A 26,125-nucleotide genomic window follows, 5' to 3' on the forward strand; every position below is an offset into this window, starting at 1 on the left:
CACTGATGTTCTGGCCACTTTAACTCTGTTTCTGTTGGTGCTGCTCAACCCTGCAGCGTTCCGGGATGTGCACCCCATNGTCTGCCGTTTCCAGAGTGCGGGTCCGCGGTCCGCCCGCTCCCCGGTGCAGGTGGCCCGCCAGCCGCCCTGCGCGCGCTCCTGGAGTTCGCGTTCTCAGTCTGGTGTCTCGCGGGTGCTGACCGCGAGTCCGCCTGCTCCCCCGTGCAGGTGGCCCGCCAGCCGCCAGCCACCCCGTGCACACTCCCGGAGCTCCCGTTCTCAGTCTGCTGTCTCAAGCGTGCGGGTCCGCTNAAGCGTGCGGGTCCGCGGTCTGTCCACTCCCCCTTGCAGGTGGCTACCGCTTCCCGGCGCCCTGACACGGCGGCTCCCTCCCCCTTCTGTTTAGCTTCCGATATCTGTGCGCGGTTTCACGGCTCCCCGCTTCGTACCTCGATACTCAGCGCTGGAGATGTTCATTTGTAGAGATCCAGATGTATCTTCCTGTGTCTCAGGCTGATTCCATGGATGTTCCTGCTGGTCTGGTACCTATCCAGCTCAACTCAGGGGACTGGCTGAAAAAGGGGTCCGCTACTCCTCCGCCATCTTAACTCCCCCCGGGGAGTGTTCTTGAGAAAGGGCAAGGTCTGTGTTAGTTGTTTTTAACTTTACAAGTGATCCAAGCATCATTTTGGCTGTAAATTGGGTTAGTCTGGGAGAAGAGATGTCGCTCGTTGGACATGCAGGTGTACAAAGTGTATGGCACTTCCTGTTCATAGCCTTCTACTTGCACTGGACACTATAAAACACAAGGGCTAAAAAGCCTCAGAAAAATCACAGAGCTGAAGAGCCTATGAGTTAACTAGTGTCTCCTAGCATCTCTGGATAGCACTGGAGTTAACAGATATTTAGCTTTAAAATGCGATTCACCAAGTTGATGGCTCATGATAATCATATCGGGCAGAACAATGAACAAACAGAAAGATGTTAATCCACCCCCCCCTTTATTACTCGTTCACAGTTTCCTTAACGAGTAGTTGGCTTCGACCGTGTGGGTGGCCTTAGCCAAGCAGAGGAGCTGCAGAGGGAGGCCCGACCGTCCAGTGGCAAGGGCAGACGGTCCACACTGCGGTTAGCACTCTGAAGGGGAGCTCTGGGGCGGGGGGGGGGGGCGCTTGGAGGCTGGTGCAGCAGGGACCCAGCAACATGGTTCTGTCCCCAGGTCGGCATCTTTGCCCCCACCCTTGTCTTGTCTACACTGCTGCACGTCTGCCGTGGCCTTCCCACTCCCTCTTCATGGGCTTCTCTGTCTACACTGCATTCAGTGGTCTTTTTAGAAACCTTACACCTGATAGGTCCCCTCCCCGTTTCCCTCTCCCCCTTCCAAAACCCTTTTGCGGAATTCCCTTGCTCTTTGAGTAAATCTGCTGTCACCCGGATGAAGAAAATCCATGCAGGATCCGGCCCCCACTGTCACCTGACCCCATCTCCTAACCCACGTGGTCCTTGGCCCTGCCAGAGCCGTGCCCCCAAGCTCCCGCATCCAGGCCTTGCACTTGCAACCCCTCTGCCTGGAGTCATCTTCCTTCGGATCCCTGCAATTCCTGTAGGACTCACTTCCTTACTAAATCTGTTCTCCGCTCTGATGCTTCTTCCACAGATACCCTGTTTGAGATAGCATCCCTTCCCACTGGGGCTGTTCTTGCATGTGCTTGACACAGCGCTGTGTGTGTCCTTGTCCTGGTTTATGTCAGGTGCCCCCCCACCCCCCATTAGAATGCAGGATCCTTCAAGACAGGACTTTCTCTGTTCGGTTCATTCACGGACCACACGTCCAATCAAGTGGCTGGCCCCTCTGGGCGGCCTCCATGATGAATCAGATGATGAATGAGCTCAGGGGGTATGGGGTGAGGAGGCAGAGCCCAGGGTGGGGCCGAGAATCCCATTTTTACAGGAGAAGTCACAGTGAAGGAGACCGAGGAGACGTATGGGAAGCCAGGAGTGGTTCTAGAAGTAAAAGGAGGGAGGGAAGGAGGGATCCGTCACTGGTGCCAAACATAGCCGGGGAGTGAAGAAGGATAACGATGGAGAAATCCCACTGGGTTTGAGGTGTGGCTCTCATGGGCGTTCTAGATAATGGCCAGGTCAAGTGTGTGTTAGGGAAACTGGTTAACGTGGGTGGGAAATGAGTGGTGAGGGAAGAGACACACGACTTTCTTTCTTTTTTTTAAAGATTTTATTTATTTATGAGAGAGAGAGAGCAAGAGAGCAGGGTGGGGGGAGGGACAGAGGGAGAGGAACAAGCAGACTCCTTAATGGAGCCCTACACGGGGCTTGATCTCACAATGCTGAGATCATGACCTCAGCTGAAAGCAAGAGTCAGACACTTAACAGACTGAACCACCCAGGCACCCCGCCACAGGGAGACTTTGAATAGCCACTTTTCATGTATCTTGTGGGAGATAATCTATGGTCAACTGAGATCATCGATTGAAGATAGACAATGGTCCCAACTAAGTAGGGAAAGTTGTAGTCATGAATGAATGGCCTTTGTCCTTCTTCCCACCTGCTCTGCCTAGGAAGGTGTCAGAGAGCAGTGACTGGGGGTGGGGGGCAGTGGTCGCTCAAGGGACCTCCAACTAGTGTGTCTCCTTTGTGAGTTTGCACACCTACTAAATCAGGACACCAGCCACCCTGTTGAAATGGCCAAATGAGATGCTGCTCTTTCAAAAGGCTTGTCACGTGTAAGGACAGTGTGAAAATGCACGCATGCATGAGCGCCACTCTGAGTCGAACTGTGTCATGTGTAAGGACAGCATGAAAATGCATGCACACGTGAGCACCACTCTGAGTCGAACTGCTCTCCTTGCCCTCGGATACTGACAGGATTATTTCCTTGCAGATTCTTGAACAACGTCGGCTTCTTTTTCCCTCTGATAATGATGCTGATGTGGATGGTGTCTGTGGCCAGCATGGTCCGAAAGCTGGTTTACGAGCGAGAGATCCAGATAGAAGAGGTAATCGGCCAAGTGCTTGCCTGGGGGACCAGCAGGGGCGGCAGGGGCTTTGGAGCCGAATCCTGTCCCATAACTGACCCTGGGACTCTGTTTTGCCTGCCCTCTCCTCTGTGGGGAGGGGACCCCAGGGAAAAGAATTTTACGTTGAAGCCTGACACCCTGCCAGGTTAGCATTCCTGTGGGGATGGAAGGGAGCCCAAGGACAGGCACACCAGCTTCAAAGAAGGGAGCCAGCATTGCCCATTCAGGAATTTTTATACAACCCAGAAAGATGGAAGGATGGACTTCCCACCTTGATTTATGGCTAGACTGCTTCCCAGCAGCCTTGCTGTGTCTGTTTTAATATCTTTAAAACTTGAAACTATCAAAACTGCTGTTAATAATGAGAGTTCCTGAAAACACCAGGTGAAGGCCGGTCTCGGTGGAAGATGGGCACACATTACCCTCTTGCCTCCTGTTTATTAAGGTAAAGGAGCAGTGAGGTCAAGTGCGGTGTTTGCATTCAGTTCTGACTGGGACTTGCACTGCTGTTTCCCACGGTGTTCACCTATTTAGAATGGAATTTTTCCTGCATTTCTGTGTTTCCTCCCCATCCAGTGGGGCCCCTGGATGTGGGGACTAGGGACCGGGGGTCAGTCACACTGACTTGGTCTCCTTTTACCAGTGACGAGCCCCACCACCCTCCAAGATACCCCGATGTTACAGACGGAAGACGGGAGGTTTAATGGATGCATTGGTTTTGTTATTACTTCAAGCTGAGTTGTTTTGCAAAACGCATTCTAACCCTCACTCGGGAGACCCCCAACCCAATGGGCTTAAGGTCTGGTATTCCGCCCTCCCTTCATTGTTCTCTTTGTCTTCATTAAACCAAACCAACACAACCAAAATGAAGAAAAACTTAAAAAAGAAGGAAAGCAACCAAAAAAACAAACCAACAAAACAAAAAGAAACAAAACCAGCAAAGTCCAAATGGGTAAGGAAGCACATGGCGTGACTGCCATCACGCAAGCCTGGGGCTGGGGTCTGCCCCTGCCCCTCCGCGGAGCAGGCTCATGGCCGTGACCTCCCCAGGGAGCGTTCGCTAGAAGGGGATGCTGGGCTCCGGGGTCTCTGCGGGGCTGATGTCCAGGCTGGCCCCAGCATGGAAGTTTCTAGAGCTGCCTCTCCCGGGATCCGATCGGTTCTTTCTCGAGGATGTGGGAGATAACTCCGCGTTTCCTTCTTCTGACAGTACATGAGGACGATGGGCGTGCACCCCACCGTCTTCTTCCTGGCCTGGTTCCTGGAGAACATGGCCATGTTGGCCTTGAGCAGCGCCGCCCTGGCCGTCATTCTCAAGGCCAGCGGCATCTTCGCGCACAGCAACGCCTGTCTCATTTTCCTCTTTCTGCTGGATTTTGCGGTGTCGGTCGTCATGCTGAGTTACTTCCTGAGTGCGTTTTTCAGCCGAGCGAACACAGCTGCCCTCTGTACCAGCCTGGTGTATATGATCAGCTTTCTGCCCTATATAGTGCTCTTGGTTCTCCATAACCAACTAAGTGTCGTCGTTCAGACGTTTCTGGTAAGTGGGGTGTCTTTTGTTTGTTTTTAAACTGCTGTATCTACCCAACAAATCAGTGACAACATCAGTCCCTCGGTCTGTCATTTTCAGATCTAGGTGGGCTTCCTGATACCTCCTTCTCTTAATTTGGCCCCCAGAGGCAGACCCTTCAGCTGCCATTCATTGGCATTGCAATGATCTTGCTAGAAGGCAGCCGGTGAAGAATCGGCACTTTTCACGTAACGGGGACTCTCCTCTGGAGACCTTTTGGAAATCGGTTGCACCCCAAAGGCAGTGTGGGACCTCCGTGTCTCTTTGTTTCCTGGATGGAAAGAAATAGATTTCCAAAGCTATTTTAGCAGCAAAAAATAAGCATTTTTCTCGAAGCATCAGGAACGACATCACATTAAGTGGAAAGACCCCTCTGTTAGAAATGTCAGAATCATTCATCCGTTTAAAGTGTACGTCCCGAAAAAGTACGAGAATTCTGTTAGGTGTGAGATGTGAAATACATAGAAGAGACACACTCATTCCTTCTTGGATGAGAAGTGCCTGGGTGGGGTGGGGGTGCAGGGAACTCCGTCCACAGGGAAGGGACACGTGTGTGGCTGAGGACGGTCCGCTCCAGTGAGCCAGCCCCAGATCTCTCTTTCCCCCACAGGTGAGGCCAGGTTCCCCAGCTGCAGTCTGTTGGGAGGTGTGACCGGAGCCACTAAGAGAGAACGTGGGAGGTATCAAGGAGGGGTAGAATCTCAGGGCTCCTACGGGACACTTGAAGGCCATCAGAGGTCATTTGTCTCGCACAGCATCATGACGGCGGATGGACTCTTGCCTGTCGGGACGCCGTCACTTTCTCTGCCTCAGGGCAGATCACCTCTGTGAAGGCCGCATTATTTCTCGCCAGCATCCATAAACCTTCACAGTTCCTACTGGCCAGGACACAGAGCACGATGAAGAAATGCTGCCTTTAATCAGGATTTTATCCATTGATAGGTGCTCACCAGTTCCAATGAGCTGATGTTGCACCTGCAATAATTCATAACCAATAATTTTGGGTTAGTGTTCAATAGCTGTTTCTAATCATTAAGACGGCTGGGACCCTTTAGCCCACCCCCATACTCCTTACATACAAGAAAAGAGCCGTTGACCACCTGACCTGGATTTCAGATACTGTGATGTGTGTTTTCACTTCAATCCATCTGTTTAAACGTTCCAGCATACAACGTTTGATTTCCGTTTTACATGTTCAAATGTTTCCTCGCCTCCCCCCAAAAAATCTAACTCTGATACGTGATCTTTTTTAAGCATGAAATACTTCAGTGGGCTTTTTTGTGGACGTGGAATGTGTCCAGTGGGAATCAAGCAGCCTTGTCCTTCCGTGAGCTCTCTCTGGTGCGGGACCGTGTGGAGGTTGCATCAGTCTGCCTGTAGCATGCTCCAGGGCAGCCACCTAATAATAAAAAATAGGGAATCGCTCCCTTCCGTTCTCCGCTGTTTCGCGTTACGCGCTGCGTCAGGTCAGTGGCATTTCGAGCGTCGCAGTAAAGAGAAAGAATTCCTTTCCCCGTTAAAAACCAGCTTGTTATCAGGCTTTTTAGACCGGGCTGACATTCGTGGCTCAGACTTCGGGGTCAGATACTGAAATCACCGCCCCGAGTGATGCTTTGGCAAATGCCCTGCGGCTTCTCCATTTGGACTTAATGCTGCGGGTTTTCCGGGGTCTCGGTCCAGCGCTCACGTGCTGTTTCTCTCTCTCTTCTCTGTGGGCAGTGCCTGCTCTCCACCACCGCCTTCGGACAAGGAGTGTTCTTCGTCACCTTCCTGGAAGGGCAAGAAGCAGGTAAGGGGAGGCTTTTGTACAGAGAGATCCGGGGAGTCAGGTTTTTGGGTGTTTCCAGGTGTCCTGTTGCAAGCGCTGGAGGACGGGGTCTTCAGCACCAGGTGGAACGTTTGGAACGAGGCGCTGGCCGTTTGCCTCAGCTGGTGGGGAGGCCCCCCCCGCGGTCCAGTTGCCCCGGATAGATGCATTTTGGTGAGGCCGCAAATCCAGATAGAAGTAAACTGAACAACAAACAAAAATCGTCCATGTTAGATAGTCAAATGTGGTTAAAGCCACGCCGCCTGATTTCCCTGAAATCCACGTGAGATTCAGCAGATTACAATTCGTTTGAGGACTTGTGATCGCGGGATGACCGGCCTTTTGTCTCGGCTGCATTCAGCTTCGCTTCGAGCTTCAGAACGCATGAAGTCACCTCGTCCAAATCTGCCGTGAAAGAGGGAGTGAGGTTCTGATTCTGACCTTTTCCTTCTTTCTAGGGGTTCAGTGGAGTAACGTGTACCAGCCTCCGGAACAGACGGGCATGACATTTGGCTGGGTTTGCTGGATGATTCTCTTTGATTCAGGCCTTTATTTTTTATGTGGATGGTACTTGAACAACTTGATTCCTGGTAAGAATTCTGCATGGTAAGGGCTGCCCAAATAAGCCAAAAAAAACCCCAGTTTGTATCAATATATGTGAATATTAGAAGAATAAGTAATTGTTCTAAATTTGCATGAGATCTCAGAGAGGGGGTTTGTAGGATGTGTTTTAGAGGGAGCTGTGAATGCTTGAGGAAGAGATGGTGTGCCCGAGTCCTGAACGAAATGGTGAAGGCCACATGAGTATAGGACAGAAGGGTCTGGATGCTGATGGCTAGCCACCCCCCCTGCCCCAGGCCACCGCACGGCTCCCCAAGTGGGCTTCTGTCAATGAACAGGAAAGACCCAGGATCAGGGATGTGGGGAGTGAGGGCAGGAGAGTCTGGGGGCACGTGTGTCCTTGGCCCCATGGGGACCAGGTCGGGCAGGAGTCAGAGATGGTGTGGAGCGGGAATGGAGGAACTGTGCTCTCTGCCAGGTCCGCCGGGGGCAGGGCCTGGAGGGAAACCAGGCTGAGAATGAGGGGCTGTGCAGGGGACTGGGGTCAGGTGTCGCCTCCAAACCCAGAGCGTCAGTGGTGTCAAGCATGGGATTTCTTCCGTGGTGTGGCAGGTGCGTCTTGGAGGCCATGGGCAGAGGGGCACCAACAGTAATGGTTTTCCCGGCTGTGTTCACGGGGAAGGAGGTATGCATACCACACGCCTGGCTCAGGCCAGAAAGAGCAGAGCTTTTCAAGATACATTTTAGCAGTAATGTTTTGATGATATTCCGTGCCCTTGCTGAAGTGACTTGTGATTCTGTCTCTTTATTTTCCAAAGCACCTGGATATTTCAGCTGGCACCTAATCTTTAAAGTTGAGAACTATGAGAGAGAGAGAGAAAGAGAGTGAGACAGACGGACATAGAGAGACATAGAGGAAGAGATATTCTAATCAACACACATTGACTATGAATGGACATAAAGACAACCTGTCCCTTCTGTTTCTAAAAACATATTTCAGACTTGGAGTGCTCATGTGTCATTGAAGGATGAGTAAAAATCCAAATGAAAGGTGCCATTAACAAGATTATTTTATAGAAAAGCAGGGACACACGGCCTCCAAGAATTAGAGAGAGAGCATAAGCCTGCAACATGTTTTATTTTGGAATTTTAGATTGCATGGTCTGGGGACTTTGAATAAGATTAAAGAAAAGCTGGATTCTAGGAAATAAGTTAAAAAAAAGCTAACTGAGGAATACCAAGGTGAAATAAAATTGAATGAGAAGCACTGGGTATTAAAAGGCAGCTAAGCCGGCATGAGGGAGGAATGTTAGAAAGTACGGGCACAATGTTGATGTTAAAATGTTTGAGAAAGGGGGTCATGAGCAAAGGAATAGGGCACCAACTCACGGCCAGGACGGGAGGGTGTCGGGGAGTCCCTGGAATCGGGAGAGACGCAGACAGGTAGCTGGAAGGAGACGGACAGACAGGCCTCGTAGACTGATGGTCTCCCTGATGGAGACACACAGACTGAGTGAAACAAAACAGAAATGGAACAGTTATTAACCAAGGAAGGGAAAAACCGAGCTTTGCACAGTCAGGGCTCACAGCATTGAATACAACATGAAGGGAAAGAGATCAACAGCTCCAAATAAATGGTGATATGTTAGAGTCCACAGACAAGCATAAAGACCAGCAAAGAGAGACAGGTTACCCTCAGCAGTGCAGAGATCCACGGGAAATTTGGGCAGGAATCCAGAAGGATCTAAGTTCTCCCCTCCTCCGCCAGGGCTGGAGGCACGAGGATGCTGGTGGGAACGTTGTCGTATATTAAAGCAGGGCATTTCCGGCGAGTGAACCCCCGGTCCCCGCTCATTTTGGCCGGTGCAGCCCACTCCAAGACAGAGACAGAGGGGGAGATGGAGACAGAGATCCCAGGAAGGAGGGTAGTTCTGCAGCTTTTGCGAGAAGCGCTTTGGGCGTGATGATGATGACAACGATGACGGTGATGATGGTGGGAGCCGGGGAGGCTCTCTCATGGCTGCGGTGTCTTCTCAGGGCTGTCAAGGGCTGGGGAAGGTGAGGTGGGGAGAAGATCAGGAACCAGAGAGGGAGGACAGGCGAGCATGTCTCACTGGGGCGCCCCGTGCAGCGCTCAGCGTCCCCTGCAGGTGCTTGTCATGTGTGGGAATTAGCTCCTGAGGTGAGAGCTCCAGCCGCCGGGGAAGGGAGAAAAACACAACAAGACAGAGAAGTCAAAACCAGGAGGCAGGCCACCAGTGTGGCAGGTCATATGTGACAATCAGTTGAAGAAAGTACAGGACCAATTGGATGACCGAGCTCAAACACACAGACATGAAAACCACTGGCTTTGCTGTGTGTCAGCCATAAATGTGGCCTGGTATCATTCTCAAGAGCAGTGAAGTACCTCAGGGTGACTCTAATGTAGAAGGGAGGATATATCAAATAAGAAATTTTTAAAAATTGGCGATGGGGCGCCTGGGTGGCTCAGTCGGTTAAGCGTCCAACTCTTCATTTTGGCTCAGGTCATGATCTCAGGGTTGTGAGATCGAGCCCCACATTGGGTTCCTCACTGGGCGTGGAATCTGCTGAAGATTCCCTCTCTCCCCTCCCCCTCCACGTGCTCCCTCTAAAGAAAATGCTGAACGTAAAATAGATTTGAATAAATGCAAAGAGATGCCACGTTCCTTAATGTGGATATTTATCATTTTAAGTGTGTCGATTTTCTCCAAATTAATATATAAACTCATATAATCTATACCATTTCATATGAAGCATTGTGTTAATATAACATAATAAAACCCACGTAAATCATTTAAATAAAAAATACTGAAAAGGGGATTTGGTTTTAATTCATGAATTGTTTCTAAAGGACAGCTAGAAGTGTAAATTAATGACAGTGGCCAAAAATGGCTGAAAATAATGAAGGGGACTGGTGGCTGATGACCTCACAGAACATCACTGTGACCTGTCAAGGATTAAAGTGGCAGAGTGCTCATGTAATAATAGACCAGTGGAACGGACTAGAAAGTTCTGGAACCAACCCACTGTAATAATTTCATTTGTGTTAAGGGTCACACTTTTAATCAATGAGAAAGGATAAAAATTAGACTCATTCATAAATTCATCAGAAATAAATATTATTAAAAATAATGAGGAAATAGGAAAAGTATGATTTTTTTAAGAAAAAGTATGATTTTAAAGAGAGTGAAGGCCTTTCTAACCATAATGCCAGAGACATAAATAATAAAAATTGAGTTTCCGTTATAAGAATTTTAAAATATCCAAATAAATAAAATTAAAGGAGTCTTCACAAGCTTGTAAAACTATTTAATGAATCCATGAAAAACTTGTTAAAATTGTCAATTCACATTTTAAGAAGACATATCTAAATACAAATATGAGGGGCACCTGGGTAGCACAGTTGTTAAGCGTCTGCCTTCGGCTCAGGGCATGATCCTGGCGTTCCGGGATCGAGCCCCACATCAGGCTCCTCCGCTGGGAGCCTGCTTCTTCCTCTCCCACTCCCCTGCTGTGTTCCCTCTCTCGCTGGCTGTCTGTCACATAAATAAATAAAATCTTTAAAAAAAATAAATACAAATATGAGGAAATAACTTGAATAAACCATCATAAAAAGAAAAGTTGGTATCTGATAAACTTATAGTGTAACGTCGCACAGAGCATAGAAGACAATGTTTCCTTCTTTGATGAAAACTGTAATGACTTGTGGAGGAATTGGGCTTGATGTTTCTATGTAGGTGCTTAGTTTATGGGAAAATGAGATAATTGGTGATAATCTCAGTTGAAAAGCAATAGAGTGTGTAGAATTTGTCATATGTTAAAAAATTCTTAGAATGTTTATTCTTGGGGCGCCTGGCTGGCTTAGGGAGCAGAGGGTGCAACTCTGGATCTCGGGATCGTGAGTTCGAGCCCCATGTTGGGTCTAGAGTTGACTTAAAAATAATATCTTTAAAAAATGGTAAAAAAATAATTTTAAAAAGTAAAAAGATTTAAAGAATTAAAATAATGTTTATTCTCTTTGACTCAGACATTTAAAGACATGGCCAGGTGAATGCAAAGAATGTGTGCACATCCATGTTCCTTGCACATTGTCTTTGAAAGCACAACTCTGGCAAACCTACCTTTCTCTCTAAGAGAGTGGACTGATTACGAATCAGTGTTGCATTTGTGATATGGACTCCTGTGAACTAGTTACACATCTATGGAATTCTGTTTTACAGGAATATATGTGGGTGTGGGATGTGGGAGATCATTGATGTGGACCAAATGGTCTATGAAATAAGGGATAAAATAAAATAATATTCAGTTAAAATTTTAAAAAATCATAATTCCAGTATAGTTAACATACAGTGTGATATTAGCCTCAGGTGTGCAAAATATGGTGACTCAGCACTTTCCTACATCACCCTGTGCTCAGCACGACAGGTGCACGCCTTCATCCCCATCACCTGCTTCCCCCACTCGCCCATCCACCTCCATTCTGGTGACCAGCAGTGTGCTCTCTAGAGCTGAGTCTCTCTTGTTTTTTTGTTTGTTGGTTGGTTGGTTTTTTGTTTTTTGTGGTTTTTTTTGCTTTGGTCTCCTTTTTTTGTTGTTGGTTTGTTTTGTATCTTATATTCCACCTAGGAGTGAAATCATATGGCATTTTTCTTTCTCTGACTGACTTATTTCACTTAGTGAAATACTCTCTAGTTCTATCCATTTCACTGCAAATGGCCACAGTCATTCTTTTTGATAGCTGGGTAATATTCCATGGTAGATATACACCACCTCTTCTTTATCCATGCATCAGTCAGTGGACGCTGGGGTTCCTTCCATAGCTTGGCTTTTGTAAATAGCACTGCAATAAACATAGGGCTGCGTGTATCTTTTCACATTGGTGTTTTTATGTTCTTTGCGTAAACGTCCAGTAGTAGAATTACTGGATTATTTGATAATTCTATTTTTAATTTTTTGAGGACCCTCCATACTGTTCTCCAGAGTGGCTGCACCAGTTTGCATTGCCACCAAGAGTGCAAGAGCGTTCTCCTTTCTCTACATCCTCGCTGACACTTGTTTCTTTGTTGTTGATTTTAGCCATTCTGACTGATAAGAGGTGATCTCTCATTGTGGTTTTGATTTGCATTTCCCTGATGATGAGTGAGGTTGAGCATTTTTTCATGTCTATTGGCCATTGGATGTCTCCTGCCCATATTTTAATTGGATTGTTTTTTGGGTGTTGAGTTTTTTAAGTTCTTTATAGGATTTTGGATACTAATCCTTTATCAGATAGGTCATTTGCAAATATCTTCCCCCGTTCCTTAGGCTGCCTTTAGTTTTGCTGACTGTTTCCTTCACTATGCAGAATCTGTTTACTTTGATGAGTCCCAAAAGTTCATTTTTGCTTTTTTCCCCTTGCCTCAGGAGACATTTCTAGAAAGAAGTCGCTATGGCCTGTGTCAAAGAGGTTACTGCCTGCATTCTCGTCTAGGATTTTGATGGCTTCAGGTCTCTCACATTTAGGTCTTTCATCCATTTTGAGTTTATTTCTGTGTTTTATTCTTCTGGAAGGGGGCTGTCCAGTTTCCCAACAATGTTTGTTGAAGAGACTTTTTCCTGTTGGATATTCTTTCCTGCTTGTCAAAGATTAATTGACCGTGTAAGTGTGGATTTGTTTCTGGGCTCTGTGTTCTGTTTTGTTGGTGTGTGCGTGTGTGTGCACCATACTGTTTTGATTGCTACAGCTTTGTAGCATATCTTGAAATTCAGGATTGTGATACCTTTAGTTTTGTTCTTTTTTTTCTCAAGATTGCTTTGGCTATTTGAAGTCTTATGTGGTTCAATACAAATTTTAAGATTATTTGTTTTAGCTCTGTGAAAAATGCTAGTGGTATTTTGATAAGGATTGCATTAAATGCAGAGACTGTTTTGAGTGTTATAGACACTTTAACAGTATTTTTTCTTCTATCCAGTCCATGAACATGGGATGTCTACCATTTGTTTGTGTCATCTTTAATTTCTTTCATTGATCAAAGTTTTGGTTTTCATAGTACAGGTCTTTCACCTCTTTGGTTAGGTTTATTCCTGGGTGTCTTATGGTTTTTGGTGCAGTTAGAAATGGGATTTATTCCTTAATTTCTCTTTCTACTGCTTCATTGTTGGGGTATTGACATGCAACAGATTTCTGTATATCAATTTTGTATCCTGTGACTTTACTGAATTTATTTATGAGTTTAATAGTTGTTTTTCTTTTCTTTTCCTTTTTTTTTTTTTGGTGGGGTCTTTAGGGCTTTCTATACAGAGTATGATGTCATCTGCAAATAGTGAGTTTTACTTCTTCCTTATCTATTTGGATGCCTTTTGTTTCTTTTTGTTGCCTGATTGCTGAGTCTAGGACTTCCAGTACTAGGTTGAATAGAAGTGATGAGAGAGGACATCCTTGTCTTGTTCTTGATCATAGAGGAAAAAAACCCATTGAGGATGATGTTAGCTGGGAGTTATATGGCCTTTATTATGTTGAGGTATGTTCCCCCTAACCTACTTTGCAGAGGGTTTTTATCATGCATGGCTGTTGTATTCTGTCAAATGCTTTTTCTTCATAGACTGAAATGATCATATGGTTCTTGTTGCTGTGATGTATGACATTGATTGATTTACAAATATTGAACCATCCTTGCAACCCAGGAATAAATCCCACTTGACTGTGGTGAATGATTTTTATAGTATTGTTGAATGCACTCTGCTTATATTTTATTGAGGATTTTTGCGTCTGTGTTCATCCGGGTTATTGGCCTATAGTTCTCTTTTTTTGTGGTGCCTTTATCTGCTTTTGGCAGGGTAATCCTGGCCTTGTAGAATGAAATTGGAAGTTTTCCTTCCTTTTTTTTTTTTTTTTTTTTGGAATAGTTTGGGAAGAGTAGTTATTAACTCTTACTAAAATGTTTGGTAGAATTCACCTGTGACGCTGGCTCGTTCCGGGCTTTTGTTTGTTGGGAATTTTGGGGTTAATGATTCAGTTTCATTAGTAGCAATTGATCTGTTCAAAATTTTTATTTTTTCCACAAGCACCACTTTCTAGATCATATTTGAAGTGAAGTAAAGGGGGTTGGGGTGAGCTCATGAAAGAAGGCAATTGGAAAGAGTTGCTGAGCGAAGAAGGCAGGAACCTTCTGGGAGTGAGTGTCCAATCCTTGTTGTTGTGAGTCAGCTGAGGGCTGTCAGCCAAGCTGCTGGATTTTACAAGAGCATTTTGTATTTTTCTACAAGCTAAATGAGGTCACCTTGGGGCTCAGAGCAAAAGGAGAAGGAGAAGCTATCTTTATTGGGGTAGCAGGAGACCTAAATGCCCAATTGGGCAATCCCTTCAGAAGGACTTTGGCGTGTGGGCCACCCGTGAGCTTGCTTAGTCTCCTTACTTTCTGCCTTTCCTTTAGGAGAAGGTCAGTAGATCTGTCCTTGTCTCTTCTTGCCCATACCTGCCCTCCCACGGTATCTCATGGGGAAATTTCTGCTCTGTCACTTACACGGGTAACGTCTACTCATAAACTTGAGCTTTTAGGCATCTCAAAACCAGCTCCCACCCTACCACATCCAGCCTGGGACAAGGACCTGCTGACTTTTTAAGCCTCTCTGAAGTCCATGTGTGTGGGGCACGTCTGCACTCTTTCCTCAGGCCATGCACCGTGCTCTCTAACCTGCAATGAGTTAGCATCCGAGCCAGAAGGGATTCCGCACCTCACCACGGGAAGCTCGGGCAGAGGGGCCTGGAAGCCACTTTGGAAGTACAAGCCCCTGTCTGTACAGTTGGCTTTGAGAATTCGAGGGCTGGGCTTTTATATTGCCCTTTGAGGTTATGCCACCAATTTTAGGTACTGGATAGTTAGGAAGAAAGATCAGAGTCTACCCCAGAATGAGAGATCAGAACTCCAAGGTTGTTATAATGGATTTATTTATTTATTTTTAAAAGATTTTATTTATTTGGGGGGGGGGGCATTAGTGGGGTGGGAGGGGCAGAGGGAGAAGCAGACTCCCCGCTGAGCAGGGAGCCTGATACGGGACTGGATCCCAGGACCCCGAAATCATGACCTGAGCTGAAGGCAGACGCTTCACTGACTGAGACCCCCAGGCACCCCAAAAACATATCTAAAAATAAAAAGACATCGAGCTGGCCAAAGGTGACAACAGATTTTTCTTCCTTTTTTTAATCATGAAATTAAATTGCTCTGTATGGCAGCTTACACAGCCTTAAATGACACTGTTTACATTACAGTGCAATAATGTATGTACCGTACAAATTACACTATTTATTTTTAACTCTCACCCAATTTGCCAATAATAACAAAAAATGAAATTGCCAGAAAAGACTGATGGGCTTTCAGATTCCTAAGTGGGATTGCAATTTTGAGGAACTCACTGACCCAATGTGTTCTTTTTAAGACAAATATTTTGCAATGCCCCTTTACTCTCCTGAAATGGAATTCACAGATAATAAGGCCCGCTTACCAACCTGATTCAAAAAATTAATCTACTGTCTTCACTGTAATATAAGAGAAATAAAAAGAAAGTGACTTGTAACAAAAGAATGTATAAATTCTCAGCGTTGAGGCACGGCTTTATTAGAAGAAGGAGGGAAGCACTCAGATACGTTTTCTTACTTCTATGGAGTAAGTTTGGATTTAAGGGATTGAAAGGGACCCAACGCCCTTATGGTACTGGAAGCAAAGAATATATATGACATAGGTAAATGGTATAAAAACTATTATAAAGACTAATATTAAGGTCATTCATAGCAATCAGAATTATTTCTATGTGATAAGAAATGTGAGAATGATTTTAATTGAAGTAGGAATAATGTGGGACGAAACAGAGCCAAGGGAAATTGATAAAAGAATGACATTTTTGTAAATAATCTGGGTCTTATTTGAAAGTGTGGGGTCAGATAACTTCTCATGTTAAAAGATGGGGCAGGAGCACCTGGGTGGCTCAGTCTGTTAAGCATCTAACTCTTGATTTTGTCTCCGGTTGTGACCTCAGGGTCTTGGGATCAAGCCCCGCGTCGGGCTCCGAGCTCAGCACAGAATCTGCTTGCCCCTTTCTACCTGCTCCTCCCCCGATCACACGCTCACACACACACTCTCTCTCTCTAATAAATAAATAAAATCTTAAAAAAAATAAACCAACAAAACATGGAGCAGGTAATGATGAAATGTAACCAGGGATACCTCTCCTGCCTTATAATTCACCGGGGCTAGTGCCTACATTTAGTTCCCAGCGTTTTGAAGACTCTGGTGACCATATCTTTTGGTAGATGGCAGGATGGAGGGTAGATGGGGCAAAGGAACAGTAACGTCATTCAGATTTCTTAGAGCCAAGGGGAGGATACTGGCAAACACCATCAGAATAAGCTCAAACACAATAGGAGGCCTCCCTATTAACCCTTTCAGTGTGGAATTTTTACAAAGTAGATATTGATATTTATTTTGCTACACAACTTAAAAATATACAGAATAATGATAACATGACATAGCTTTTAAAAAACCTTTATTAATAAAATTTAGTGTGTTTCATAAAACTCAGCTCATTTTGAAAATACCTGGTTCTAAGTTTATTAGAAGCTGTCACAAATGTTTTGTCCTGAGTGTGCATGTCGCGAGCCACGTGAGCTGCTGTAGCCGTGCGGCCTTGAGTTTTTAAAAAGTCCAGCTGGCATCGCGTTGATGATATGGTTTTCTGAAATTCTGAACATTTCTGCACCAGACAGTCATCTTTTCATGGTCTGCAAGGTGGTTGCATTCCTGGAAAGTTCAGTGTGTATTAAAACTGCCTAGGAGCATTGGGCTCATGGGTCCTAGCCTCAACATGCTAGAAGGGGCTTGCCTGCCTTTCTTTCTCTCTCTCTTTCTTTCTTTCTTTCTTTCTTTCTTTCTTTCTTTCTTTCTTTCTTTCTTTTCTTTCTTTCTTTTCTTTTCTTTCTTTCTTTCTTTCTTTCTTTCTTTCTTTCTTTCTTTCTTTGTTTCTTTCTTTCTTATTTTAGTTATTTATTTGAGAGAGAGAGTGCGCACACTAGCTTGGGGGGCTTGGCGCAGAGGGAGAAGCAGACTCCCTGTTGAGCAGGGAGCCCGACGCAGGGCTTGATCCCGGGACTCTGGGATCATGACCGGAGCTGAAGGCAGACGCTTAACCGACTGAGCCCTCCAGACGTCCCTAGAAGGGGCTTCACTTGTGTGGCTGTATGGGAGGAACCTCACAGAAGGTAGATGAAGGGCAATTCTTTTTTGGGCTGGGTTTTCTGCTCTTTGCAGGACACCCACTGCCCCAGATGCCCATCCCCTAAAGGCCATCTGTGCCACCCCCATTTATTAACCTGCCTTTTTTTTTTTCAAGATTTTTTATTTATTTCTTTGACAGAGAGAGCGAGCCAGCCAGCGAGGGAGGGAACACAAGCAGGGGGAGTGAGAGAGAAAGAAGCAGGCTTCCCAGCAGAGCAGGGAGCCCGACGCGACGCGGGGCTCAATCCCAGAACCCTGGGACCACACCCTGAGCCAAAGGCAGACACTTAACAACTGAGCCACCCAGGTGCCCCTTAACCTGCCTTTTTATCTTCTGTATATCTGTATATATTCTGACATCTTGGAGCCTCAGTGACCCTGGAGGGACTGTCCCCCAAGGGCTAGCCATTCCTAGAGATAGTAAAGGGTTTGCTTGTGAGCTCCCTTTTCATCTGAAAACCCAGCAGTCCAGAGCTACACCCTGCCAGCCCCTCTGTAGGCTATCCTGTCCCCTGCCCGCATCGCCCCAGGGCTGGGGACCCAGGAAATAGGGACAGTCCCTATGCCCCAGAGCCTGCTCGCTCTGCCTCACCTGCTCCTTCCACAGAAGCCGCGGTAAAGACTCTTGCCTGCATTCCCCTCTCCCTGTGCCTCCTGACGGAGCCTAGTGCTTCCCCGCCTGGCCCTGCCCGGTGCCCTGTGCCCCCTCCTCCTGGGACCTGTGTAGCAAACCATCTCTTCAAAGGCCAGTTTCTTGATCTCTTGGCCTCCCCATGCCCAAATAATAATAAAACCTATAATTGAAAACACCCATTCACTGTGCCAACCAAAGTACCCCTCCCACATTTCTAGAACACCCTCTGGGAGAGTCTCAGCAAGTTGAGAATCGCTGTTTGTAAGTCTCCAGCGGGTAGCAAGGCCTCCCCAGCCCGGGCTGGGTGGGCAGTTTCGTTGCTGCTCTCCGCGTCCTTCTGTCTGTCTTGTCCGTGGAGCGATGGGGTGGGTCCGGACCCCTGCATTTCTCACCCTGGTGTCTGAGTGGGAATTCCTTGTAAGGACCGGACCTCCTGGCCCGCCAGGTTCAAGGTCAAGTGCAGATCCCTGAGGCTGCACAGAGCTCCCCGGCAGACATCTGGTCCTCTCAAAGTATTTTCGTTTCATAAACCCTTCTTTATGAGCTTCCAATTAAATTTGATTTCGCTCGATCTGTCTAGTTTCATTGACTTCTGCTTTTATCACTGTCAGGTTTTGGGGGGCAACGCTAATGAGTTTCCTGGCCTGCACGAGCCAGTGGGGAGCTCCCCTGGAGGAGAAGAGTTCCATGAAGTGCAGGGCCTTTGCACATGTTAATGGGCCCAGTTACATATGGTAACGTGAGCAGGGGCATGTGCTCGTCCAATGCACAGAGAGCACGTGTGGATTTACGAGCAAAAGCAAAGTGCAAAGGACTGCCTAGGAGCTGAGTGGCCACCCTGCTAAGGGATTTTGCAGCCTTCCCTCCCCCCATCCATTTACATTAATAGATTAATTAGCAAGACTTTAAAAGTGCAAACAGATTAGAGCTGGGTTGGTTTAATTAGCAAACTGGTCGTTAATATTCAATTTGTTTCTAATTTCCATTTCCTGACCTGAATTTTCTAACTCTGAAAGGCCCCTCCTGTGTCTCCCGTCCTTCTGGTCCCTGCAGCCATGACCCCAGATCAGGTCTCACTGGACCTCCTGGGTCCGGTTCCGGGTCCTTGAAACTCCTGTCCACGCATCCAGGTGCTGCCTTGACCTCTGCCAATGAAGACTTTGACCCCTCAGGGCATGTGGATCCACCGCTCACTTGCATGTCCAACAGGTGGCGCCCATTCACACTTGCGATGTCAGTGGCAGTGACCGATGGTCCCCGGAGTGGGGTCCCTCAGCAGAAGATGGCTGCTTGATCTGCTTGATGCAGGGGTGGGAGGAGCAGCCACAAGCCCTGGCCGAAGAGTGTCCTGCTGCCTCCATCAGCTTTTCCCCTTTTATTTCTGCAAACTCAGCGTGCATGCCCGTGGGCGGGGGCTCCTCCTTCAGCTCCCCTGCGCATCTCCTCTGTCCTTTGAATCCAGGGCAACAGAGCATTCTTGCTGCTGCGAGCCTGTGTTCAGAGAGGCAGGTACCCACGGGGCTGCTGCATACAGCTCAGCAGCCTGTGTCCTTCCCCCTGGGGGGGGAGGTGGTAATAGCACCCTCACATCATGTGGTCGCAGGACTATGTGAGTGAACACAGGCGGGGCCCTGGCCAGTGCTGGAAGGGAGAGCGTGGGAAACAGGACCGAATTATCCATGGGCTGCTCATCTCTTCCTGGCTAGGGGTAGTTCGTAGTTTGCTAGGGTCTTAGAGAACATTCTGCCTACTTGTTGCATGTTTTCTAGGGCAGGCATGATGGCACGGACCGCATGGCTTAAACAAGAGAAATCTAGTCTCTCCCGTCCTGGAGGTTGGAGGGGGTCCAAGATTCAGGCGGGTGCAGGGCTGGTTCCTACTGAGGCCTCCGTCCTCCTTCCCATGGCCTGTTGATCTGCCCCACCTCCCTGTTGCTGTCTTAATCTCTTCCCATAAGGACACCCGTCAGATTGATGAGGGCTGACCCAGTGACTTCTCTCTTGAAAGCCTTCCTCCAAGTGCTGCCCCATGCTGAGCTACTGGGGGTTACGATGGCAACATGACTTTTGGGGGGACTCAGTTCAACTCGTACCAGAAGTGACGGCTAGACCGAATACCAGCCCCACACCCTCCTTCACTTGCCCAATCGGCTTTGCGATCCTGTCTCTGAATCTTTGGGTTAGCCTGGATGAGGGCGCCCAAATCTCCGTGGCTGGAGGGTCAAGTGTTAAAACGGTCTTCACGTAGGCCTTTATCTCTTCAGTCACTTGGAGGATTTAGAGCACGCATCCAACCTAGGCTAGAATGGATGCGTTAAAGAAAATTGAGAGGTGTTAATAATTAAATCCACTTTAATTTCAACATATAATGAGGGCAAAGTGACTATTAAGTGGGCCGGAATAAATTTGGAGAGGACGTTTGAAGAATGTCGATGTTTCATATGGAAATGTTGGCATTATGTATTCTTCTTTGTAGATGTTTTAATGGATTAATTCCTTCCCCCTGTTAATCTGTGTCTAGGAATCATGCAAACATCAAAGACGGGACCAAAGAGTGACAGCTATGTAATGGGGCAGCGGGGCTGGGGCAAAGCTTTACTCTGGGGAACATTCAGCAATCGTTCAACCTGACTTTTATTTTTCATAAATATCTGCTTGTTCACCAAACACCTGCTCTGAAGGCCTTCTCGGGAAGGCAGCTGTCAGGGGGCCCAGCAGTTGGCCGTGGGTCAGGCTGAAGATGGAGCATGAGGGCTTCCCACACGGCTAATACTCCGTCCCCCAGATTGTCACTGGGTCACATGTGGGATGTGCATTCAACACTTTAATATGGAATAACATCGTGGATTAATTAGTGAAGACATTCTCGTACAGAATCTAACAAGTAGAAAGGAATAATTATACCGATTTTAACTGTATCTTATTTTTCAGGAACTTTCGGCTTAAGGAAACCGTGGTATTTTCCCTTTACCGCATCTTACTGGAAGAATTTGTGTGGTTTAGTGGCCAAAAGACCACACGCGCCTGGTTCTGACCTGTCCTTCATCAATGAGCACTTTGACAGTAAAGGTTTGTGAAGAGTCGCCAGATTAGATATATGTTTTCCCTTCTGGTCTGTTTTCCTTCTGTTTTTTCACCCTGGTCGAGTCTCTGCAACTGTGTCCACTGGCCGGGCTGGTCTTGGGCTCAGAAACAGAGCTGGGGCCAAGTCGCAAGAAAGAACCCCCTGATGATGTTGAGCCGGGGGCCAGAGCCCGTGGGTGTTACTGTCACCTGCTGTTTGCAGCCCCTCTGTGCATGGGGTGCAGTCGTGCATATATTATATGGCCGCAAAATAAAGTTCAGTTCCAGCATGAATTTGTGTGAGAAACAAAAGCAAAGGGGGAGAGCTGCCCAGGGCAGTGGGCTGTAGAAATCGCCAAGTGTTTCACACAGGCTAGTGTCTCTGACGTTGCTGGGAGAGCAAGACCATCGCTGCCCCTTACAAGTAAGGAGCGTGCTTCCCGGGAGACAGGGTGGGACCCGCATCCCTCTGTCCCTCTGTGTGTCACTTACGTCCGCTCTTTCCACGAAAGCAGGACGTCAGGGGCAAGCTATAGACACACAGGCTCCCATCACGATAGTTTATACCAGAAGTCAACATTGCAATGTATTTTTTTTTTTAAGATTTCTATTTATTTGAGACAGAGAGCATGAGCAGGGGGAGGGGCAGAGGGAGAGGGAGAAGTAGGCTCTCTGCTGAGCAGGGAGCCAGTGTGGGGCTCCATCCAGGACCCCGGTATCATGACCTGAGTCGAAGGCAGACGCTTCACTGACTGCACCACCCAGGCGTCCCTGAAATCAGCCATTTCATTTAAGTTTTGCCATTATGTGATTCGCCCCTTGATCTTGGTAAGGAAGGGTTTTGAGTTGCCATGTGTGTTTCACATAGCTACAATTCAAGTCCAAGGCAGGCCCCTGAACTGGTACCTGTTAGCATTATACTGGAGGCTCTTGGAGTCCATCAGGATGAATCTGCCTCTTCTTCTCAGGGTCTTCGCTGCAGAACGGGGAGGGAAAGCCCGGAGGAGGGCCCCCGGGTGTCGCCCTGATATCCGTGACCAAGGAGTACGAGCCCCACAAGGCGGCCGTCCGAGACCTGACCCTCACCTTCCACAGAGACCAGATCACTGCTCTGCTGGGGACCAACGGCGCCGGGAAAACCACCGTCATGTGAGTCCCATTTCATCTTCGTCTCACATGGGCTTTTTCAAACAATCTCAGTTCACCTGAGATTAGATTTTTTCCCCTATCTTTTCGTTTTGAGACAGAGGACAGACAGAGCCCCTTGCCAGAGCTGCTCCACACTCTGGGTGGACGGTTACGTGGGGGGGTCTGCAGCCCCCCACCAACGGCAGGGGGATGGGGTCTTATCCCTAATCCTTTTATTCCCTACAAGTAATACACCACGGTTTTACTTCAGTCTCTGAGAATCCTACGACACTTCTCGCTGTCCTACCACTGCGTTTAATTTTGCTCACATATCTGGGAAGATGACATTTGGCACGATGTCTGCAAATGTTTTAATTGAGTATTTTTTTTTTTTCATGTTCTGCTTTTTGTGTGGTTGTGTTTTTCTGTGAAGGCTTGATTTTTGTTTGGGGTCCAATGGCTCCAGATTTGATTAAAGAATCCAATCGCGGGATCCCAGGGGAATGATGACCTTAAAAGTTGAGGGTTCACAAAGCAGCACTGACCTTCTTGGTTAAACCATGGACATTGTCGAACTTGTCTTGCGAATAAGTCCATTTCTCTCTGTTGTTTTTCAGTAGGATTAAAGTATGCTTAAACAATGAAAAGGACTATTTGCTTCGAACTTCCCCTTCTTTATTTTTGAAGATTGTATTTATTTATGAGAGAGAGAGAGCGTGCACGCTGGGGGAGGGGGAGAGGGAGAGGGAGAAGCAGTTGAGTGGGGAGCTGGACCCAGGACTCGATCACACAATCCTGAGACCCTGAGCGGAAATCAAGAGTAAGACGCTCAACTGACTGAGCCACCCAGGTGCCCCTACTTTGAACTTCTTTCTTTTTTCTTATTTTATTTAAATTCAATTAATTAACATATGGTGTCTCATTAGTTTCAGGGGTAGAATGTAGTGATTCATCAGTCTTATATAACACTCAGTGCTCATCACATCACGTGCCCACTTTAATGCCCATCCCTCAGTTACCCCATCCCCCACCCACCTCCCCTCCAGCAACCCTCAGTTTGTTTCTTGTGATTAAGAGTCTCTTATGGTTTGCCTCCCTTTCTGTTTTCATCTTATTTTATTTTTCCCACCCTTCCCCTACGCTCCTCTGTTTTGTTTCCTAAATTCCACATATGAGTGAAATCATATGATAATTGTCTTTTCTCTAATTGACTTATCCTACTTTGAACTTCTTGAGAAAAGAAACAAAATAACATGCAGGAAGCTTCAGAAATCTCAACTAGAAGAGAAATCGGAAGGGGACAAAACACTTTCTTCTTGGCTCGGATGCTGAACTGAGCTGAGATCCCACTGAGTATGAGTATGAGATCCCACTGAGTATCCCACAGTGTTTTCACATTGGAAGAGCAAGCATTTAGTCGCACAGTGACTCCAAACGCCAGCGTCCCCCACCGTGCTTTGGCGAGCACGCATTTCTTACAAGCAAGACCTGGCGTTTAGACTTAAATTTGGAGTTTCTCCAGGTTTCGAGGTTCCCTGCCTGTGTTGCTTTGGGCGCATGTCTGGGACACGTCTGAGTCGCCCTGGGTGGTTTGCTGAGCTCCGACCCCGGTTTGGCTCGTACGCCGGCGACCACCGTGGCCGCGATGCAGAGCCCGTCTCCCCTCTTCGTGCTTTCCTGTGTCCTCCCTGACCCTGGCCCCCAAGTGACCACAGATCCGAGGTTTGTCACTGGAAAGGAGGCTGCCTTTTTTTGAATGTCATGTAAACGGAATCCGGCCTGGCTTATTTCACTGCGCTGAGGCTTGGGGGCTCCCTGGTGGTGGTGACGTGTCCACTGCTGGCTCCCAGCGCTGGGCGCTGTAGAGCCCACAGCGTGCTTGTCCTTATGCCTGGTGTGGGTGGCAGGTGAGCGTATTTCCAGGTTTTCCTGGCTGTAAAGGAAGCTGCTGTGAACACCTGTGGACACATGTTTTAACATCTTTTGCATAAGTACTTAGGGGTAAATATGCTATGCACTGTGGGGTAGGTGTATGTATAATTTTCTAGAAATATGAAAACGGTCTAAAACCTAAATAATAAAGGTCCTGAGACGAGGCAGCAAAGCTAGGCAGTCCCCTGGCTTCCTTTGATCGGGTCGGACAAGTGAGATTCTGAAGAGGGCCGGTCGAGTGGTTGCGCATTGACGTGGACCGAGTGCATGAGCGTGGTGGGAGGCGAACCTGGCCACAGCGTTGGGTGGCCGGGCTTGGGTTCCACTTAGCTTACGTCTACTCACAAGGACTTGAGTAAATATGCCATTTCCTTAGCAGTTTTTTAAAAGGATTATTTATGTTTTTATTTATTTGAGAGAGAGAGAGAGAGAGTGAGCATAAAGAGGGGAGCTGCAGAGGGAGAGGGAGAAGCAGACTCCCTGTTGAGCAGGAGCCCCACGAAGGGTCGATCCCAGGACTCGGGGATCATGACCTGAGCGGAAGGCAGACACTTTGCTGACCGAGCCCCCCAGGTGCCCCAAATATGCCATTTCTTGAGCTGGTCTCCTTATCTGTAAAGCAAAGTTGGATTTATAACCTTAAACTCCCACACATCTGGAACGGTCTCTGATAAGCATATTCATGGGAGTGTAAACATTGTCATAAGCCCACATTTCCAATATGAAGCCAGCCAACATCCCGTGAAGCTCCTTCCCACTTGGGAATGATGGTGTAGAAAGCAGGCCAGTGGGAGGTCGCCGGGAGCTGCCTGGCTTGCCAGCCTCAGGGGCCGCCTCCACCTCTGTCCTTGACTCATGTGTTTTCTCTGCCAGATCCATGCTGACGGGACTCTACGCTCCCACTTCTGGCACCATCTTCATCAATGGCAAGAACCTGCAGACAGACTTGTCGTCCATCAGAAGGGAGCTGGGCGTGTGTCTGCAGCAGGACGTCCTGTTCGACAACCTCACCGTCCGGGAGCACCTGCTTCTCTTTGCCTCCGTAAAGGCCCCACAGTGGGCCTGGAAGGAGCTGCATCAGCAAGTCAGTAGGTCAGCACCCGCCATGTCTTCGTCCTCCCGCCCCCCGTCCCGTAAGGTAGTGACGGGTATAGGAAGAGATGCTTTAAAAACATCTTTGGTGTCTTTATGAGAAGAAAACCCTAGCAAATTGTTCTTTTTTTTTTAGAGAGAGAGAGCCCAAGTGGGATGGGGTGGGAATAGGGGTAGAGGGAGAGAGAATCCCAAGCGGGCTTCATGCTGAGCATGGAGCCCGACACGGGGCTCGATCCCACAACCCTGAGATCATGACCAGAGCTGAAACCAAGAGTCGGATGCCTAACTGACTGAGCCACCCAGGCGCCCCCCCCCCAAACTAGCAAATAGTTCTTACCTGTGGAGTTAGGACACAGCCACCAGCACTGGGATTTCCAGAGAAGCTTCTCAGGGAAGGCTCTGAATGGGACTTGGCCTGTCCTCGGAGGGGGATAGGTGAGCACAGGTGGGATTGTGAGGCCTGGGCTGCACGTGGAAGGTTGGTGTCTAGGGCGTGGGTCCATGTGGGCGCCCAGAAATGAAAGAATGGGGAGTGGGCTGAGAACTGGCTGCAAGGAGCCTAACTGGTCCGGGGGGGGGTGGGGGCGTCGAACTTCCTCGCACAAGCAGGTGCACATGGGTCAGCCGCAGCTCTGGAAGGCTTATCCTGTGACCCCAGGGCAGAGTGCACAGCCCTGGGAGACACTGGGATCAGAGCCCACTGTGAGCAGGGCCCGCGAGAGCCTGAGTGGTGGCCGAGCTGGGGGGAGGAGGGGTAGGGAGGACGTCCCAGATTTGCAGACTCTTTGAAGTCAGGAGGGTCAGGCCATGTCGAGCAGCTGGATGTCCAAGCGGGGGAGGGGAGGGGTCCAGGTACAGCGCCGAATGCACCCAGAATGGAGAGCAGGTGCACGGGCCGGGGTGGGAAGGGGGGTGAGCCAAGATGGGCCGGCGAGGCCAAGGAGACTCTCCCGTGGACCAGAGGGAGAAGTGGGGAACTGGAGGTCTCTGGGCAGAAGACAAAGTGGTGTCTCAGGAAGATGAGCTTTAAAGG

At 48.0% G+C, this 26,125-nt stretch overlaps 1 protein-coding gene across 3 annotated transcripts in view; it reads left to right on the forward strand.

The window, feature by feature from the left end:
* The window catches only part of ABCA13 (ATP binding cassette subfamily A member 13), a 384,829-nt gene that overhangs the window by 159,248 nt on the left and 199,456 nt on the right, over positions 1-26,125 (forward strand). For all 3 annotated transcript variants that reach the window (XM_034665342.1, XM_034665320.1, XM_034665331.1), the window contains 7 exons: positions 2,900-3,014; positions 4,246-4,575; positions 6,325-6,394; positions 6,871-7,002; positions 20,806-20,943; positions 21,906-22,086; positions 24,871-25,089. In XM_034665342.1, coding sequence (XP_034521233.1) covers positions 2,900-3,014; positions 4,246-4,575; positions 6,325-6,394; positions 6,871-7,002; positions 20,806-20,943; positions 21,906-22,086; positions 24,871-25,089 — 1,185 coding nt within the window. The remainder of the gene's footprint in view (positions 1-2,899; positions 3,015-4,245; positions 4,576-6,324; positions 6,395-6,870; positions 7,003-20,805; positions 20,944-21,905; positions 22,087-24,870; positions 25,090-26,125) is intronic.

This window comes from Ailuropoda melanoleuca, chromosome 1, assembly GCF_002007445.2.
Source record: "Ailuropoda melanoleuca isolate Jingjing chromosome 1, ASM200744v2, whole genome shotgun sequence".
In the NCBI taxonomy this organism is placed as follows: domain Eukaryota; kingdom Metazoa; phylum Chordata; class Mammalia; order Carnivora; family Ursidae; genus Ailuropoda; species Ailuropoda melanoleuca.